The sequence below is a fragment of the Takifugu rubripes genome, chromosome 15 (genome assembly GCF_901000725.2).
Source record: "Takifugu rubripes chromosome 15, fTakRub1.2, whole genome shotgun sequence".
NCBI classification, from domain to species: domain Eukaryota; kingdom Metazoa; phylum Chordata; class Actinopteri; order Tetraodontiformes; family Tetraodontidae; genus Takifugu; species Takifugu rubripes.
The window spans coordinates 13,814,030-13,831,741 of record NC_042299.1 but is presented as its reverse complement, the minus strand read 5'-3'; the positions used below and the strand labels follow the sequence as shown (position 1 = coordinate 13,831,741).

At 47.0% G+C, this 17,712-nt stretch overlaps 1 protein-coding gene across 1 annotated transcript; it reads right to left on the bottom strand.

The window, feature by feature from the left end:
* Positions 1 to 19: 19 nt before the first annotated feature.
* On the bottom strand, positions 20 to 17,474 carry LOC101070762 (neuronal migration protein doublecortin). The gene is made up of 7 exons (XM_003971149.3): positions 17,280 to 17,474; positions 14,614 to 15,039; positions 12,609 to 12,949; positions 5,945 to 6,047; positions 4,452 to 4,541; positions 2,686 to 2,783; positions 20 to 2,516 (listed from the first exon to the last, which is right to left on the bottom strand). Exons 2-7 carry the CDS (start codon positions 14,975 to 14,977, stop codon positions 2,460 to 2,462), a joined length of 1,053 nt encoding a protein of 350 aa, XP_003971198.1. The 5' UTR covers positions 14,978 to 15,039; positions 17,280 to 17,474; the 3' UTR covers positions 20 to 2,459.
* Positions 17,475 to 17,712: the final 238 nt, after the last annotated feature.

Sequence of the window (17,712 nt, the reverse complement as noted above, 5' to 3'; positions counted from 1 at the left end):
CAGCAACACCAGGCAGGAGATGTGAAATACAACTGTTTTATTTGTAAAAGGATACCAGTTAATACACTGAATGGAGCACTGAAACAAGCCACCGTGACACTGCAAAATACCACTAAAAAGGAACTTTGCAAAGTTCCCAAGAAAAAAAAAAAATGATTTGACCAGAAAGGCATAGATGTGAAAGAGCACAGGAAGGGAGCGTATTTACACCACGATAAAAAGTGTCCCATGACCCTACAAAACAAAGTGTGTTGGTAGGCCTTCGTGATCAAAATGCTTAAAAAAGCTCTACAAAACCTCTTACAGAACAAGCCTTCAATGTCGCGTTACATTTTTATCAAAAGACAGTTATCTTAAAAAGAAAAAAAAGGCACCACTGTAGGTGATGAGTTCACACCATCCATCTAAACGTGGTGGTGGGCCAAAGAACAAGACAACCAACATTTCCTGTTAATGCATTTTATGCGTAATAAGCTGTAGAAGGTCCAGTGAACATGAAAGGATGTACAGTTACACAGAGAGTTGGAGGGAAAACAACTGGGAGGTTTTGTACAAAATGGTGGATAAGTTGAAACGTCCCTGCTGCTGATAAGGTTGGACATTGTGCGGGCTCTACAGCACCCCCTGCTGGAGGGAGGTGGGACACAGCGAGCAGGTACCGGATCACAAGACAAACAACTTTCAGACTGTCACATCATCACAAGACTAACTGCATGGAAAGTTCCGCTTTAGCTCGTTTCTATTACACTCTTTAGTATAAAAAGGCCGCTTCTACACAAAATAATTTAGCTATTCTTGAACCCAAATGCATAGATGTTGATCTCAAGGAACGCTACATGTGCAGCATTTTTTTTTTCTTCTTTTTTCTTTTCTTAAATCGCTGTGTCGAGATAACATTTGTGGTCGTGCGTCAATATTGCCGGAAAGTAGATGGTTTAAAGTGTGTGCTGCTGCTTTGTGCTTCAGCGGCATCAAATTAAGTGATTCCCAGGTTCGATTCCCTGCAAGTTTCTGAGACGAGTCTCAGCAGATTTGTAAGACACGCAATGCAAGTCGTGACAGTAGAAAAGGAAATATGGCCATAGAAAGTTGCACACAGAGGCTTCCAACGTGCTGTAAAAGTGTTTAGCGCTCACAGGAGCATGTTTGAAATAGAAAAAAGGACCATAGACAATTACCCTTGATATAAATTAATACACTTTATAAATTTTTAAAACCCACACATAGATTTAAACAACCATTAGTTTCTTCATCTCCCCGGTAGTTGAGCCATGCAAAACAGGAGGAAATCCCACTACTCCTAAAGTAAGCGAGCATGACAGCATGACTTACTGTCACTGTGTTAAAGTGTTATAATGACATGCAGAAATATCCAGATGAAACCCTTCCAGAGGAAGATTTTAGGGGAACATTCTCTCTTTCTCAAAATTGTACTTTGGCTTTGAGGCCTCGATTTAAATCTCACACGCCAACATACAACAGGACACCCTTAATCACGGTAAAGTAGAAATAATGTGGTTCTAAAAGGGAATTATTGAAGCTTGGTCAATAAAAAAGTCAATGACTATTGGCCTTAGATATATATACTATTTTCCCTTTGGTTATTTTTGCACCTTTAAGTCCTTCAGATCAGCCTTTCATCTGCCCAAAGCTCATCACTATCATGCACTGCAGTTTGGGGGAAACTAACACACAGAGGTCGCGTCCCCTGTGAGGCCTACAGTCTACGTAGAGGGTCAAAACCGGCAAAGCACCAGGGAAAAGATCTTACCGAGGGCTTTATCCCTTAAATTCTCACCCTCTGTGGTGGTACTTCATGGTTTGAGTTCTTTTATTCTGACTCTGTAATCATGTTGAGCAAATGTTTGACGGACTTTGTCGGGAAGCGATGGAAGCACGGCAATGGACACTGGGCGGACATGTTGTGAAGATAGCTATACACAGTATTTACAGGGGGTTAGGTCGGGTTTAGTCTGGACGAGCTGATTTCCTGACCGGAGGCCAGAGGTACCAAGGTGGAGGAACATCACAACTACACTCATACAAAAGTTTAGCACCCCTAAAAATATTCCATTTGCTGCTTGGAATCCTGTGAAATGGCCTGTGAACCCTTCAACAAACGATTTGAGACCAAATGGTAAATTAACGCGCTGTGAAATCTGCTGGCCAGTGGACGGTGGTCAACCTGTGGTCCACCTGTGGTCCACCTGTGGTCCACCTGTGGTCCACCTGTGCAGCGCAACAGAAGAAAACATCAACGGTAGCGATTCCGTCGCTGCAACATGCTTTTTAAAATAAAAACTGCGTTGTTCTCAAGCAGCAAATGGGGTCGCGGCTAAGGGTTAGCTAAGGTTTTACAGAGACAATGGATCACGCTCGATGAAAACTGGTGGCACTGTGAGCGATGGAGGGCAGCGGGGGTGGGGGTCAAAGGACATCCGTGTCTCAAGGAGGCGCGTTTACATGGATTCGCCCAGAGAGTCGTCGTCATCCAGAGATAAGGGCAGGTACAGGTCCTGCACAGACAAACAGAGCAAACATTTAGGTTGGTTTTGAAGGTTTTCCATTCACTTTCCTCATTATTCCTCCTTTGCTGGAAATACCAGAAAAGTCAAGAAAAACAGGCATTCAATATTTGATAGTAAATGTTTTACAAATGCAAGTGCTAGGCTTCCTGTCCAATACCTTCTGCTTGTTGTTGATGCCTGGACTGTTGGGGGTGGAGGTGGGGGAGTGCTTGGAGATGGGGGTTGAGAGCTGGCTGCTGGATCCCGTCCCATTAGCTGAGAGACGGCACAGAGCAGGAGAGAAGGGAGAGATGGAGGGAGTCAGACAGAAGGACGGGGGGAGAAGAGGTAGCACGGATTAGAGTGAAGCCTGAAACTCTTTCATTGGCTGTGGAAAAAAGTCATTCCTGAACTGTGGCCTCATTTGGCTTCAGGGAAAGAGCGCCGCCGCTCCAAGTTTAGGGGGCTGACGAGTTCTGCGTTTGCTGAATGGCGTTGTGTTCAGGCGCTCTGCGTCCTGCCACGTTGCTAAGATCCCGTCTGTGTGGAACACAGTGTTTATGTGTAGGAGCGGTGCGCGGTGATGTATTTGTGCATGTTAAGTGCTTTAAGAGGTTTTTTTTTTTGTCTACAAGAGATGAAAGAATTCCGAACACAGTGGGCCAGATGGCCGGTGTGTGTTGCAGCCAGCGACTGTTGAAGGCTCAAAGCTTCACTGTCGCAGCCGCCGACTTCATTCAGCCAGATAAACAGACTTTAAAGAACAAGCGGGGGGAAAAAAAAGTTCTTATCGCCTTAGAAACTAAACACGAGTCGGTCTCCCACACAAGCTGAACACAGCGCCGCTCAGGATCGCTCACAACTTTTCTATCTGGAGAAATTCACACGTTACTCCTGTTAGGGAACCTCTTCCACTGCAGCAAGATTTAATTCTCAGATTCATTCAGCTGCTTCCCAGTGAAAACCAAGCCAAGAAACAGAAGCTTGAGTGCATAAATGAGACGGAAAACTGGAGCAAGAGTCGATTTGAGCGCCCCTTCGTGGATTCTATCACTGTGATTACCAGTATTGATCATCAGGTGCAACAAAATGACCAGCCCCCCTGACTGAAACCCAATCGGCAGTTTTTACCCTCTAATCCCAGTTAACATACATGGGGTCACAGCCCCCCGCTGACCTCTCAGGTGTTACAGATGTGGTTAATTCGAAACACTTTAGCGCCTCGACAGCACCGTGGAACACCATCTGCTGCCTCTACCAACCAGGCAACCACAACCCCCCCCCATCAGTGATCAATAAAATATTCAACATCCCTGAAGGCCTGAGAGACCCCTCAGGCTTGAGGCCCCCGCGGTCTCCTCCCACCTACGGTGTAACGTGCTGTGAGACCTAAACTGTGGACCCACCGCTGACAACTACAAGAATCAGCCCTGTTTTAGTCCTCAACTGTGCACACACACACTTCAAAAGCCTCTTTTCTACTGATTTTTGCATTAATGATTGAAGCGTGAGCAGGCTGCGAGCACCACTATCATCTCCCGCCGTGTTATTAAATGTTAAAAACGCCCGATTGTGAAACAAACGGCCCAAAGCTGTTTATATAAAATCTGTTTACTCACCATATTAAATTCATGACTCAAGTCATAGTTATTTTTGCACACACTAAATGTTTTCCATCGTTTCATTCTTATGACCCAGTGTTATATATTATTTTTAACATGTTTGTAGTTTCAGGAATCGCCAATTTATTTTTATTATTAATCCAGACTGAGTGTTTGTCCACCCTTTCCTTTAAATTGGGATCAAAGGTCAACGTGAGCATCACATCCTCCCATAAAACCCCAGCAGCTGCTCACACCTACTGTGGTGACCCTCTTCACTGATGGTTTTCACACCAAAGTGAGGACAGTTCGCTCCTAACGGAGGAGTTAATAATGGACTCACTGGACTCAGCAGGAGACTTGCTGCGTATGATCTGAATGGGACTCTTTGCCGACCCCCGCTGGCCTTTGGGTCCCTTCATCATCCTGCATTCTGTGGGGGGGAGGGAAAGAAAAAACGAATGAACATGTGAATGTAATCATGGTTGTCTCCAAAACATCTCTCCCACGAGACCGATCAAACTGATGGTTTAAATAAAGCAGAAAAGAAAACGGATGCAAGTTCTGGGTTTGATAGCATCCATTCCAGCATCACATCAGTTGGTCATGAAATGTATGCAGAATATTCTGGGTCACCGTATTAATGGGGATAGACAGACTGCAGACGTTGCTACCACTCCCTCTGCATCTCCCCCTCTGTTTGTTCTGTCAGACCCCCCCCCGCCCCCCCGCCCATCCACTTCTGATGCTAATTATACTATCTGTCCTCCCTCCATCTCCTGGGATGTCTGTCTTTTCTCTCTTAACCTTCACACACTGCTGGATGCACACATGCACCCGCTGCCATTGTTTGAAAGGTGTGTCGCCGTGCACCTAGTGCCCCCCGCCGAAAAAAAACCAACCCGTTTGTAAAACCTGTGCCTCAGCATACCCACAGCTGCAGGTGTACCTGCGTGCGCCTGCCTCATGCGCTTCAAAAATAATGATCATCTAAAGGGATTAACGCTGTTTGGGTAATGAAATGTTCCCAGTAACAATGGGTGGGTCACAGCCCGGATCCTAGACCCTCGACCCAGTGTGGATCCGAGGCCATCAGTCCTCCTATATACCGAAGGAACGTGCCGACAAACCAGAGCAGCGTCAGTTCTGTACTTTTGTTCTGAGGAGGGGACATTAGGAGGAAGTGGGTCGGTATAAATAGGATCTCCCAGCTCCGTGGGGAGTCTTACAGGATTGGTTTTACATTTTCTCCCCCAGACTTCTCGGCAGTATCGGCAGCAACAGATCGGGCGGCCTAAAGCCGTCACTGGACAGATTAATGGCACCTTCCTCTCTACCTGCTCCTGCTGCCAGCAGCAGATAACAGACAGCTCTCTGGGAATCCATCTCTTTCTCACGTACATCATTTTTCTCTCCACGGCAACAGAGCGCACAGCTGCTTAAGGGTTGTCGTGAGACAAATATGTAGTCCTAAATTAAATGGCACTCTTGTCTCCTAAAGGGCTCATTGTGTGATAATAACAGACTTTATTTTAATTCACATTTAAGACACTATTGCTCCCTTAAATATGAGATATACCTGAACCTGCGGCTTATTGCAAGAGTCCATTTTTTATTATTCTCATCCAGATTTTAATCGTCCAGGAGACGTCAGAGACACACCAATTAACACCAGAGAAGAAGAGCGTCGTCTGCCAGGAAGCCGACCACACATCAGCTGTCGGCGCGCATGCAGAACTAAAGTCAATGATGTGGGTTTTTTTATGACGACGCAGCGACGGGACCAACTGTCGCTGCGTTCTGGTGCATGAAGCACATAAAAATGTTGACACTGACCGTTGTCATCAAGAGAGAAGTCATCCTGGGCGTAGCGGAATTTCTCTGGGCCACAGGCGATGAAGACGTCGTCGTCCCCGAAGAAGTCTTGAAGGCAAGTAACCTGAAGGCAAGACCATAAAACCGAGGTCAGCTGTGACACAATAAAGCACCAAAAGTAGAAACAGGCTAAATAAAAGCAACCAGCTCAGCCCATCTGCACCCGTGCATGTTGTGCTAAAAGCAGCAAATATGCAGCTTTTTGGACGTCACTGGCACTGACAGATGTGATCACAGGGTTCTCCACAGTAGCTAGGATGGTTTCTGACACATGGCCGGAGTGGTGCAGCTTCAGGTTTTAAGAGGCCACCTGTGTTGTTCTACTGGTCCCGTTTACTGGCCTTCGGCGACAGTGGGTCCATGTACGAGAGCACATGAAAGCAGAAAAAAAAGCCCCGAACTGGGTATAATGTTACACCTTTACTGTAATGTTGAAATGGCTCCACTTCCCTCCTCGGGGACTTTTCACTCTGCAGCAGCTGCTGACACAATATGGCTTTAGTGGACAGATGTCTCTGAACCACACCTTCTCCCTGCTCTCCATTATACAGTTACCAGTTTAGACACGCCTATTAAAGCCATTCAGGCTAAATCATGTGCTTCCCCTTGCATGTGTTTGTGCGCTGTGTCGCAGAGATCATTTCCAGCATAACTCTTAACATCTGCTTGTTCCACTTCCAATTACCTGGTTAGGGCATCCGCGCTGATTCAATCTGATCTTTCGCTTCCTTCAGGAATAATTTGGGGGCTGACTCAAGGCAAAATAACATTTGCAAACACCCCTCTGCCTCCTAAAAGGTCCTCGGCCCTGGAGAGAACGCTGCACTGGGACATCTGCCAGGATGTTTCCCTTTGTGATACGCATCCAAACTATGAGCTGCAGATAATTTGGGAACACCCCACCCCAGCAGCTGCCGCGATGCCTCTCCATCCTGCTAGACACGCTAGAAGTGTCTGCTGGTGACTCTCTGGCGAGGCATCCAACAGCTGTACCCTCTCGGTGTCCGAGCTGCCTCCCCCGGATTCAGTCCGCTTTCCGACTCCAGGGATCAAAGTCTAATTGGTTTTCCAGACCGGGCTGATTTTCTATGTGAATTATCAAGAGATCTGAGGTGTGCTACTGTCACTGGCTCAAACTGTTGTTTGGAAACAAGGGCATTGACAGTTAATCGCAAGACGGAAGCATTAGAAGCTCTAGTTTTCCCCTAGAGGAGGAGAGGAGATGGCACGGGCCTGACGGGAGCGGGGGTGCAGAGGGTAGTCATTGTTTTAATGGGTTTACGAACAGAGCTGATTAAGAGGATAAAGAGTTTATCCAACAGACCATCTTAATCATCGATTTACACAATCTCTATTGGAAACAACGACCATTTTGTTAACTGCCTTGCACATCTGTCCTCTCGCCCAGACAGAATGTCTAAAGCCCTTTCAAATAAATGTATGTTTTTAAACATTAAATGTGCGAGGAGCTGCATTTTTGGCCAAGAAAGGCAGCTCATTGTTGACGTCGAGCGCCTCTCCCTCCAAACAGAGACGCACAATCTAAATAATGCGACAGTGATCAACAGTGCAGCTTCGCAGCAGGAATAATATTTCCATCTTTTCCCAGTTGCTTACGGTAGCGTAGCCCACAGGTCAAAGGTTGTTCGCACTCAGAAACGTAGACGGGCAGGCCGATGACGTTAAAACAGCCTGCACGGCGACACGTGTCTACCCCATGTTTTAAGAGAGCATTCATCCTGCTTAAGAGGCCTTATAAAAACACTGGATCCTTCTAAGTATCCCTGCTAATCTGACCGCCTGCAGGGGTCACTTAAAAACTACTTTATCTGTCCCGGGCCTGTCGCAGTTTTAAACCATTTCTGCTCGCGCGTCACAAATAATCCAGTTCCCCAAGAGAAGTTAACATTTACCTATTTTTCGGGGTCCCTCTGCAACTGACAGAAATATCATGCCACCAGTGTAAATGGGAAATGTCAGAGCCTTTCAAAAATGGCTGCAGCGGCGAAATGACTGGTCAGGAGGAAATCCTGGATAAAGGCTCCCTTTCAGAAAAGGGCACGCACGGTTGACTACCTGTCAGTGCTGCTCTCTTGGATCTCCTAGATCCTCCTTATTTCATATTCACAAGATGCAACACACAGATCAGGGCGTCTCTTCACATTTTCTTTGTTTTTGGAAGATTTCCGGAAAAAAAACTGGGGCCGTCCAGACTCTGGGTTCCCCCCACCCTCTGTTCCACCATCACTAATCTCTGCCTCACCAGCTGTCAGGACCACACGACCTCATAGCAGCAGCTATGTGGGGGTCCACAAACTACGACGGCTGAATTATTTGGGCTTTCTTTAGACTGACGGTAGGTAGGTCACAGTAACAGCGGGGCAAATATAAGACCCAGACTTTCTTCTTCTGCATTTCTGGTTTAGGCCATTTGGAGGATTCATTTCTGTTGAGTTAAGGGTCAAATTGCGAGTCTCAACTACCAGTGGCAACGTGTTCAGTGTTCTAGCCTGCAAGAGCAGCAGGAACTCAGCAGGTCCATGCGATGGCGGGGGCAGCTGCTGTGCACAATGGCAGAAATGCCTCCAGATGACATTGTTTGTGCTGCTTAACACCACCTCAGCTCATCTTTCAGAGCAGTAACCAACAACTGACTGACGTGCTCCAGGTCAATTATCTGCGTCGTCTCAGACGGCCGTGCTAATTGATCTCCGTGTCCTGCAGAGCTATTCAACGTTGCATTATACCGTTTCAACTGCGACCCTGGTGACTCAAAATCATTACTCATCTGGCACAGTAACGACTTAATGTGCCGGCGAATAGCCAGTCAGTAAAATCAAATATTGCTAATTACTCCAATCTGGGCTGTAAGTGATGTCAGGAGGAACAGAAGAAATCGCATTTAGGACTGTAAATAAATCTTTTTAAACCAGAGGCCAGATGGTTCTGAAGTTTGCACGGTGCAGTTTCATAAATGTTGGGCTGCGTGGTCCCGGGAGCTTTGGGAGATGTGTGAAAAGAAGCAGCACAGAAACCTGGAGGCCCATGGGGAAACTCCTACACCATTTCCTTCACTGCAGAGCCACAGCCCCGATCAATATCAGCTTATCTGTACCGAGCGAAGACTCCTCAGAATCTCCATTTTCTTCACCTCAACTGAAGCTTTCACAACAATAAGGAAAAAGAAAAGCCACCACAGCCCAGGAACTGTGGTCGCACAATAGAATTTGTGTCCCCCTCTAATGGACCAGCTCCAGATCTGCTGTGTGACCTGGAGCAGTGACAGTGTCTGTGTAGCTGCTGGAGGAGCTCTGGAACCCAAATGAGCCAGTTAGGCAGCAATATCTGCAGAGTCATGGGCAGCAGCTGGTGCTTGATGTTTCAACCCCACCCCTCCTCAAGCCTGAGGAAACAGCTCTTTCCATCTGCCTGACATGATTTGGCCCTTTTTTGGGGGGGGATTATTAAATCATGCCTCCTCCTCTTCTTCATCCCTTCAGGTCAGGCTCACTTGTTGATGCGTTGCAGGAAATCTGTGATGAGATTCAGGCGTCTACACTTTCTCAGTTCAAGATGCTTCAGGACCACGCCCCTATGCTCTGTCAGCACGACTGTCTGTGTGTGTGTGTGTGTGTGTGTGTGTGTGTGTGTGTGTATGTGTGTGTGTGTTAAGTGTGACTGCAGTGAGTTGTGTTTAAGGGTAAACGACAGCGTGAGCAGGTAAGACTCCACATAAACGGCAGACTCAGCGTATTACAGCCATTGTCAGAAGCTGAATCCATCACGGCAGAGCTTATTGCCATGACAACTGCTTCTGCAGCGTGGCAAAGAGCAGACTGGCTGCAGGAGCGCTGATAACCGAGGAAAGCCTGGCTTTTCTCCCCCATTTATGGATGTATTTTAGTTTTCATTAAGCTCTGAAGCCTTGCATGCATCTGCATCCGTTCTGCGGAGGAGTCGACTCCAGGAGTAATTCACTTTTACAGCCAGAGGTGATCTTTTGTTCCCAGACAACCACAGTGACCTTGTGCAGCCGTCACTGTTTTTCGTCTGTGACTGTGACTTGTTACAGATAGATCCAGAGAGGTTCTACGTCCATTTAAAAAGGCTGCGGCTGCTGTGCTCAACACTGTGCCTTTTGTGCTCTCAATTCGCGATTAAAAAGATGAAATAAACAGCTATGATCGGAAATCATCCCCCTTTTAAAGCATCTGCAACAATCGCTGCAGCAGGGAAGACGTTTTTTTTGGCAGAGGGAATAATTACTACCCATCACTGCAAATAAAACGATGCTAATTTGCTGTAAGAATGGAAAATGAGCCCTGCACCGACTGGCCCCACCCTTCCTGATTGGGATGAAAAGCACCAGCATTTGAGAGGAAAATGGGAGCGATTTTGTTCACTGACAAAAAGAGGAGGACAGGAGCCTTTAGACAAGACGGTTCGGTCTTCAATGAGGAAGAGACGAGAACCCAGATCGAAAAGGTATTCCTGGGAAAAGAATCCTCACATCAATCGATCAGGTTGAACTTTAAAATCGGCACGTGCGCAGGCTTCAATCAGTGCTTCCAGATTACATTTATAAAGATAAAAATAATAAGATGCAACTTAAATCAAAAGGATTTGCACCGGCAATAAACTCTCACACCCGACTACAGGATGTGGTATCTGACAGACTAGTCCACACCAGCTGGGCTCTCTTTGTGCCTGGGATGTGGTCTCCTAGCAACCAGACCCAGCAGCTATCGCTGTGCAAGGGAAAGAGGAGGTTCGGCGAGACTCAGGGAGGGGCGGGCACTGCATCAATATTGCTTCTACCATATCACCTCAGCTGCAGCGAGCATCTGCACACAAAGACACCCCAATAACGTGCGCAGCACATTTCTGTGCACTGCAACGGAACTGGGTGGGATCAGCCAGCCATTAATCAGATGATAATCACACGATGATTAATCATTCGCAATTGTCAGAGACATATTTGCCCGGTTTACCACTGGGTATCTATGGTTAAAAAAAAAGAAAAAAAAAAGAAATTTGAAGAAATCATCATTATAAATGTAAAGGAAGATTTCTGGATCCAGGCTTTGAGGACTGCTGTCCAAGCTCAACCCAGCTCAGAAGAGAGATCAATACACTGCAATATAAAAAAAAAGCAGATCACATTTACCAGCCCTTTTGTTGCAACACCCCTACAACACCCCGGGCAGCAGACTGCACTCCTGGGACGAAGCTCTGAAATCAAATTCACCCATCTATCATTTCAGCACGAATCCTCTCCCTGGAACATTTAATCAGCCAGGCTTGTTAAAAAAAAAAAAAAAAAAACTGAGGACCTGAACGAGCAGAACATCCATCTGTCGTGGAAAAGAAAAGCCTGCGCAGAGGTGAACTTGCATTTAACCATATCAAAGCAAAGACGGGGGAGCAGATGTCTATATATCGGCAGTTTTCTGCTGTTCAGCCTCTCGTTAATTGAGGGATTTCTGATCCGTGCAGTCGGGTACAGGTGTGAGCTCGGAAATGATCAAGACGAATTACAGCTGTGCTCAGCGGCGATCAGGCTCGGCCAATATCCTCATGGCCTTTATCGCTCAGCCATATCTTATGACGTTTCTATAGCAACGACTGTGCCTGCAGCAATCGACCACGAGGTCCAATCAGAAAAACGAATCAACTAATCTAAACACTCTAAACACTAAACTGCATTAAAGATATTTTACTTGTAATAAGCTCTATTTTAATTTAGACTCAAATAGGCCCCGGGAGGTGACAGATTCATTATTGTCAGGCATACGCCATCAGATGTCTCTGTAGCTCTTTGGATTGTGGGTAATGTAGTTCTTTAGTGCTTTATGTCTACATCACGACTATAGCAATACTGTATCTACAGAAATAGTGATTGTTGGTGAAATCATAAAAGCACAATGAAAGCATCATTCGGAACAACGTGGAACATTCAGGATAAACTTCCTGGTCCAGTTTTATTGAGTTTTTATCCCTTTATTCTTCCACAGGCTCAAAGACAGCAACAAAGGAGACAAACAGATCAAACGAAAATGCCGGCCTTCGTCCATCAGACCATAAAAGCTGGACAACAGAAACCTCCCTGGATTTGTGATCTGTTCCATGACGGACCAACTGGTAAACATCAGGAACGACAAAGGCTGGAGGGCAGAACGCCAATGACCAGAACCACAACACAGGAGCGCAGCAGAAGCACGAGCATCGGACTGAAAGTCAGCACAAACACGGATGACAATGACGGCCATTGTGTGCACCTTGTTCTTCTCATGAAAGTCTGAGGATCTCATGGATCTGCTGGGAGTGGACAATCACTTTATTCTGCTTTCTTGGGAGGACAATCGGACCGTTTTGATGGTGGCACCTGTCTGGGTGTGGGTGTAAGCATGAATGATGAACTGTCCCCATTCATGACCACAACTTTTCCTACTGTGGAGCTTTGCTTTCATTCTGGCGCCCTTTATCTAAATTCCTCCCAGTACAGAGCTGTCTATTCACTGAACGCACGCAGATATAATGAGCCATCAGTAGTCCGGGCCGACCCAGAGGACGCCGGCTCTCAGCGGCCCTGTCTTTCCCTCACCAACAAAGTGTCACAACATACCTGCTTGCCATCGAGCGTGTAGATCCTCTTCACGACCCCACTTTCAAGTTTAATGGCCTCCGTGATGTCGGTGAGCACCTGCTCGAAGGAGTGCGCCGTTTTCTTATTGAGCAGCACGCGGACCGCCTTGCGCGGCTTCACGCCGCTGCGCATCACCGTCACCAGCTTGGGCCGGACAAAGTCCTTGCCCTCTCTGGCCTCGCCGGCAGCCTTGGCAGCCAGGGACTGCATGTTCTTCTGGCTGGCCGAGGCCTTCACATTCACGGACCAGTTAGGGTTGACGTTCTTCGTGTAGTCGACCTTTTTGTAGAAGTTCTCTGACGCGCATACGTAGCTCTCACCTGCAAAGAAACAAAATGGTTTAGTGACAAGATTCACGCTCATCCACACCTGAAAGTGCTCCTCCCAAATTGCTAATCTATGATTTATTTGAGGTTTTGTGTCCACAAAGATGTTTTTTTCTGATCATCGGACGACCGCAAATCAAATACCATCCATGACCGTCGGTTTATGATGAGGGCAACAGCTTTCCAGAACGGCTATCTAAATGTCAGCATAACAGCGTTTAGATTGTGGAATTCCAGCGCGATGAGCTACAAAATCCCCTTGTGGAAGGAAAAAGTTTCATGTTAATGTGTGCTGGAATCGTTTATTATGCTGCAGCTCACGACTGCAAGTCGACGTTCTGCTGTGAAAACCGCTTCATTCCAGCAATATCTGCTCAACAACACACACACTTAATCACAGAAACGCGATCCTTGCTTAGCAGTGAAGGATATTTAATCGAATGTACAGTGGCTAAAGGAACTGATCTTTCTTTTTACTCTATTTTTTCAACATCCTCGTCCTAAAATGCGTTTTGTCACAATTGCCCCCTCCACATCTGTCCGACCCTCCATTCTCCTCCTCCATCTGCCCCTTAAGGACGATTGTACTTGTCTAGACAGCAGGAGGAAGTAAAATGGAGAGAGAAATGGAAAGAATGGGTAATTTGGACAAACGGGGGACCCGCAAGGCAACAATTAGGCCAAATGTGGAGAGATTAGGGTAAAGACAAAAGCCACAAAACTGGATTATACTGTGCAGAAGAGATTGAACAATTAATTACACCCCACAAGAGGAAGTAGAATGACCCCCCCCCCCCCCCCCCCTTCCCAAAAAAGTGCTGCCCCGTTCTTTACAACACACATCTTTCCAAGGGCAGCTCAATCAGCAGACGCTCATCATCCATCTCCCTAAGAATCCCCCTGAAGGGATATTTTGGTCCAAAAGTGGGCCACAACTGAACAACATGAGGTCATTTTGCTGGTCACGATGGAATTTTGTCTCATCTGCCTGGTGCCAACTCCTAAGTCCCATCCAAACTGTACCACTTTAGCTTCAATCTGTAAGGATAGACTGCAAATCACCTCCGAGCGCTACTGACACGACGGCTGCTGGACGCTGAGCCATCATTTATATCACTCCATCTGTCAGGAGGAGGAGAATAACATGCTGTCGTGCAAGTATTGCTGAATCAGTCAGATTGGTTTGCAATGAGATGCCGAACAGTCTATTTTTAATTTGCATTTCTGACCCAGTTTTTTTCCCCACCAGAGGGCTGATGGTGACAATAAACAGAAACAAAAAAAACTTCAACTTTAATGACTCAAGACTCCAAACAAAATGGCGGAAGGCTTCTTTTCAGGACACCTTTAGGTAACTGTGGATTTGTTTGCAAGTTTTACAGACCTGAACACAGTCCAAACTAACTCTTTACAGATCAGACGTCGTAGTAAGAGATTATTGGAGTCTAGACAGTAAAGATAAGACTTCTAATCTCAGAACTGAAAAAGTTATGCTTCTAATCTGACTGGAGCTAAATCTTTCACGTCAGGAACAAAATTACTGCGTTCGGTAATGATCCAGCGGCGTAAAAAAAAGCCTTAGCTAGCACGCCTTAGCTCATGCAGATTCATCTGGTCAGATCAAGTGCTTGGCCTGTCCTGCTGCTAATGCTGCTTACCTTCCTCCAACTCATCCAAGGACGTAATCTTGTTCATGCCATCGATGGTAAAGATGAAGCGGACCCCCTGTGGCAAGTTGATGTGATCAGACAGCGAGCGCGTGAGGTCAGCCAGGAGCGAGTCGAAGGTGCGGAATCTGTCATTGGCCACAGCGTACACGATGCCCTTGAAGTAGCGGTCTCCGTTGCGGTAGAAGCGCACCTTTTTGGCTTTCTTCTCGCTGGTGAGGGCCTGCAGCGTGCGCGTACGGTAGAAGCTGCAGTGGGCGCTGTGGGTAGGGCTGGGAAGTCCGTTCATACGCCCGCCCCGCGGGGTACGAGCCGTCTTGTCTCGCTCATCAAAATGGCCAAAGTCTAGTTCCATGGCGACTGAGACTCGTGATGGTCGTGGCGGATGTGTGGTGATGGTGACCAGCTCCGGAGAGTCTGGGAACAGAAGGAAGAGAGCGTGTCAGGTATCGCGTTAAAGCCCGGCAGATAACCTGGGTGGCAGGGGGAGACATGATTAGACCCTGGAAAATTATTCCCAATGCGGACAGAAGCCATTTTATGTTCAAATACAGATGTAAAGAATAAACTGACCATTGTCCAATAAAGACACAACATTTAATTAAAGGTAACGTCATCTAGAAGAGAGTAAAAGAAACAGTAATTCTTTTGTTAAAATTAGTTGATCCAATATTCTCATGGTGTAGAATAAGTTGAGGTACCTTCAATCCTACGTTATTAAAATCACTTGAAACCGTACAGCCCAAAATAAACACCACAGCCTGCACTTGCCTTTCTGACTCACTGCCTACAGACTTCTGCCTCCACAGTGGCAACATTTGAAAAAGGCCAGACATAAACCTGCACGAATATTTCACTATAGTCAGAGATTCTCTTTAAGCATTTTTACGCAGTTAAACTGCGGCCCGTTCTTAAAATAATCAAAATTATTTGCAATCTTCTGCCAAATGCGGCGCTCTCCAGAAACATGACATCGAAATGACGACTCTAAATCGATGAGTGAACGTATCACCACGTTTGGCCTCATCAAAGGGTCGTTTGTGTTTTCACAGAGTGTAAAATGACTTCTTTGGCAGATATTCTGAAAGAAGATCCCTGCACACACGATACGGCTCTTCCGCTGGATTCCGCCCACATACACCTGCGAGTGTTTTCTGTGTCACTTGAAGCACGGCCGACAAATGAGGGTCAATGCTACAGATGAAATGCAGCCCTTGATGACGGTTGGCTAATGGGGAGTTTTTGAATCTGAAATTAATTTGTTTCCGCGCGGGCGTTGCGACACCGCGAGCAGCCATAAATCCTGTTGCAGGTGGTGGATCTTTCACTGGCTATTAATCACAGTTGAAGGGACGTGTTTGAGGATCAGACGTCAGTGCTGAGGTGTTTTAAAGGAGCGTTAGGTAGGAACGACGTGATTAAACCCCTCTGACACAATCCCAACACTAGCATTTCTGTCATATTTCTCTAGCAGCCATCCTCTCGCCATCCATCTCAACCACTCAGGGTCCTAATGAGCCGACGGGCTCTGGCATCGCTCACTTCCAGATCATCGGTCTTTAACTGCATCTCTCCTGAGACTTTAGCTGAATTAGAAACTGTTGATCAATTCATCATCGCTGTGCACAAGCAGCATCTCCAACCTCAGCATGACAACGTTTAGGTCTTTAAAAGTGACCATGTGATACATTTCAAGGGCCCATCTCGTCATCTTTCAACTATTTTTATATTTTATAGCTTCGTAGGCGCAGCCACACTGTCGGCAACAGAACAGCATTTAAATTATAAAGGAGCCCTTTTTTACATTAATTTAATCACCACAGGATGAAGATGGTGAAATTGTGCCGCAGCCATCTACACCAGTGACAGGACCCCACTCTGACCATGCTGCTAAAGAGAGGGGGGGGCTACGTTAAGCACACAGAGGGCTGGGCCTTCGGTGGAGGCTGCTCCTCAGCTGACAAAAGGCCAGGTTTCAGTCCCATCTGCTGCATTAATGGGCAGCGCCAAGAGTGACCCTTCCCCAGAGGAGCACCCTCGAGGACAGTCCATTGTGTCAAACAGGGTGTCTTCAGAGTGACGTCAGCAGTCCTGCGCGCTGGTGGGGGCAGCGGGTTCAGTCTCCAGCCCAGAGAGAATGTCTTATCAAAGCCGACGTTAGAATATGACGTCTGGACCACCAGCACAGCAAAATCTATGAATTATCCTTCTGCACATGGAACGCGGTGCAGCATCACTGGTATTTTTAGCTGGTCCTCTGTTCCTGACTGAGACACCCACACGACAGTGAGGGACCCGCACCTCAAGCCCATCAAAGCTGATTCACACACATTAAAAAATTAATAAAAAACCTTCAGCAAAACTTTCATGATTACACTTCTTTTGGTGACTTTCTCCAGCCGCATTTAAGCGCTGAAGCAGTGAATGTAAGTTTATTTTATTATTTTTTTAAGGCACTGGGGCGCGCACACACCTACTCAGGATCCACCTGCGCAAAAGCGCATTCTGGAAAATCCAAATTCATCCGCTCACAAACAGCCAGAGAATCAGCTCAACTCCTCCCCTCCAGAATCAGAACAGGCAACATTTACATCCCCTTATCGTATTTAGATTAAAAATGGAAAAAAGTCTGCGGGTGTTCCCACAGCCGGACTCACCTGCGTCGCTGCCTGCGGAGTGAAGCGGGCGGGTGTGGGTGTGGGTGTGTGTGTGCGCGTGTGCGTGTGTGTGAGAGTGAGTGAGTGAGTGGGAATGCTGCAGGATAGCGGCACGCCGTCTCTCTCTTCTCCTCTCGCCTTTGTCTGCCTCAGCCGAGCCGCTGCCTGCCTGTCTCTCTGGAAGAGAACAGCCACTGGGTCCTAGAGAAACGAGCCCCGGACCCGCCCACTGTAGGTGGAAGCGCTGGGGGTGTCCGCCAGGGTGGGGGGGTGAGGGGGTGAGGGGGTGGGTGGAGCTGCCAAAGGTCTGTGACAGTACCTAAAGATCCCATTATGCAGAATAATTCAAAGGAAAGGGCGTAGGTCTGCTGTCAACTGTTGAAGGGGCCCCTCCCCAGAAAACACATCTAAAGGCTCTATTATGAGCTGAGAA

Excerpts from the sequence above, each read along its gene's own strand:
- LOC101070762 (XM_003971149.3), bottom strand. The coding sequence starts at position 14,977 with ATGGAACTAGACTTTGGCCATTTTGATGAGCGAGACAAGACGGCTCGT. Across the intron at positions 12,950-14,613 it reads CTTGGATGAGTTGGAGGAAG|GTGAGAGCTACGTATGCGCG; the intron begins GTAAGCAGCATT and ends GTTTCTTTGCAG. Across the intron at positions 4,542-5,944 it reads CTTCTCTCTTGATGACAACG|AATGCAGGATGATGAAGGGA; the intron begins GTCAGTGTCAAC and ends TCCCCCCCACAG.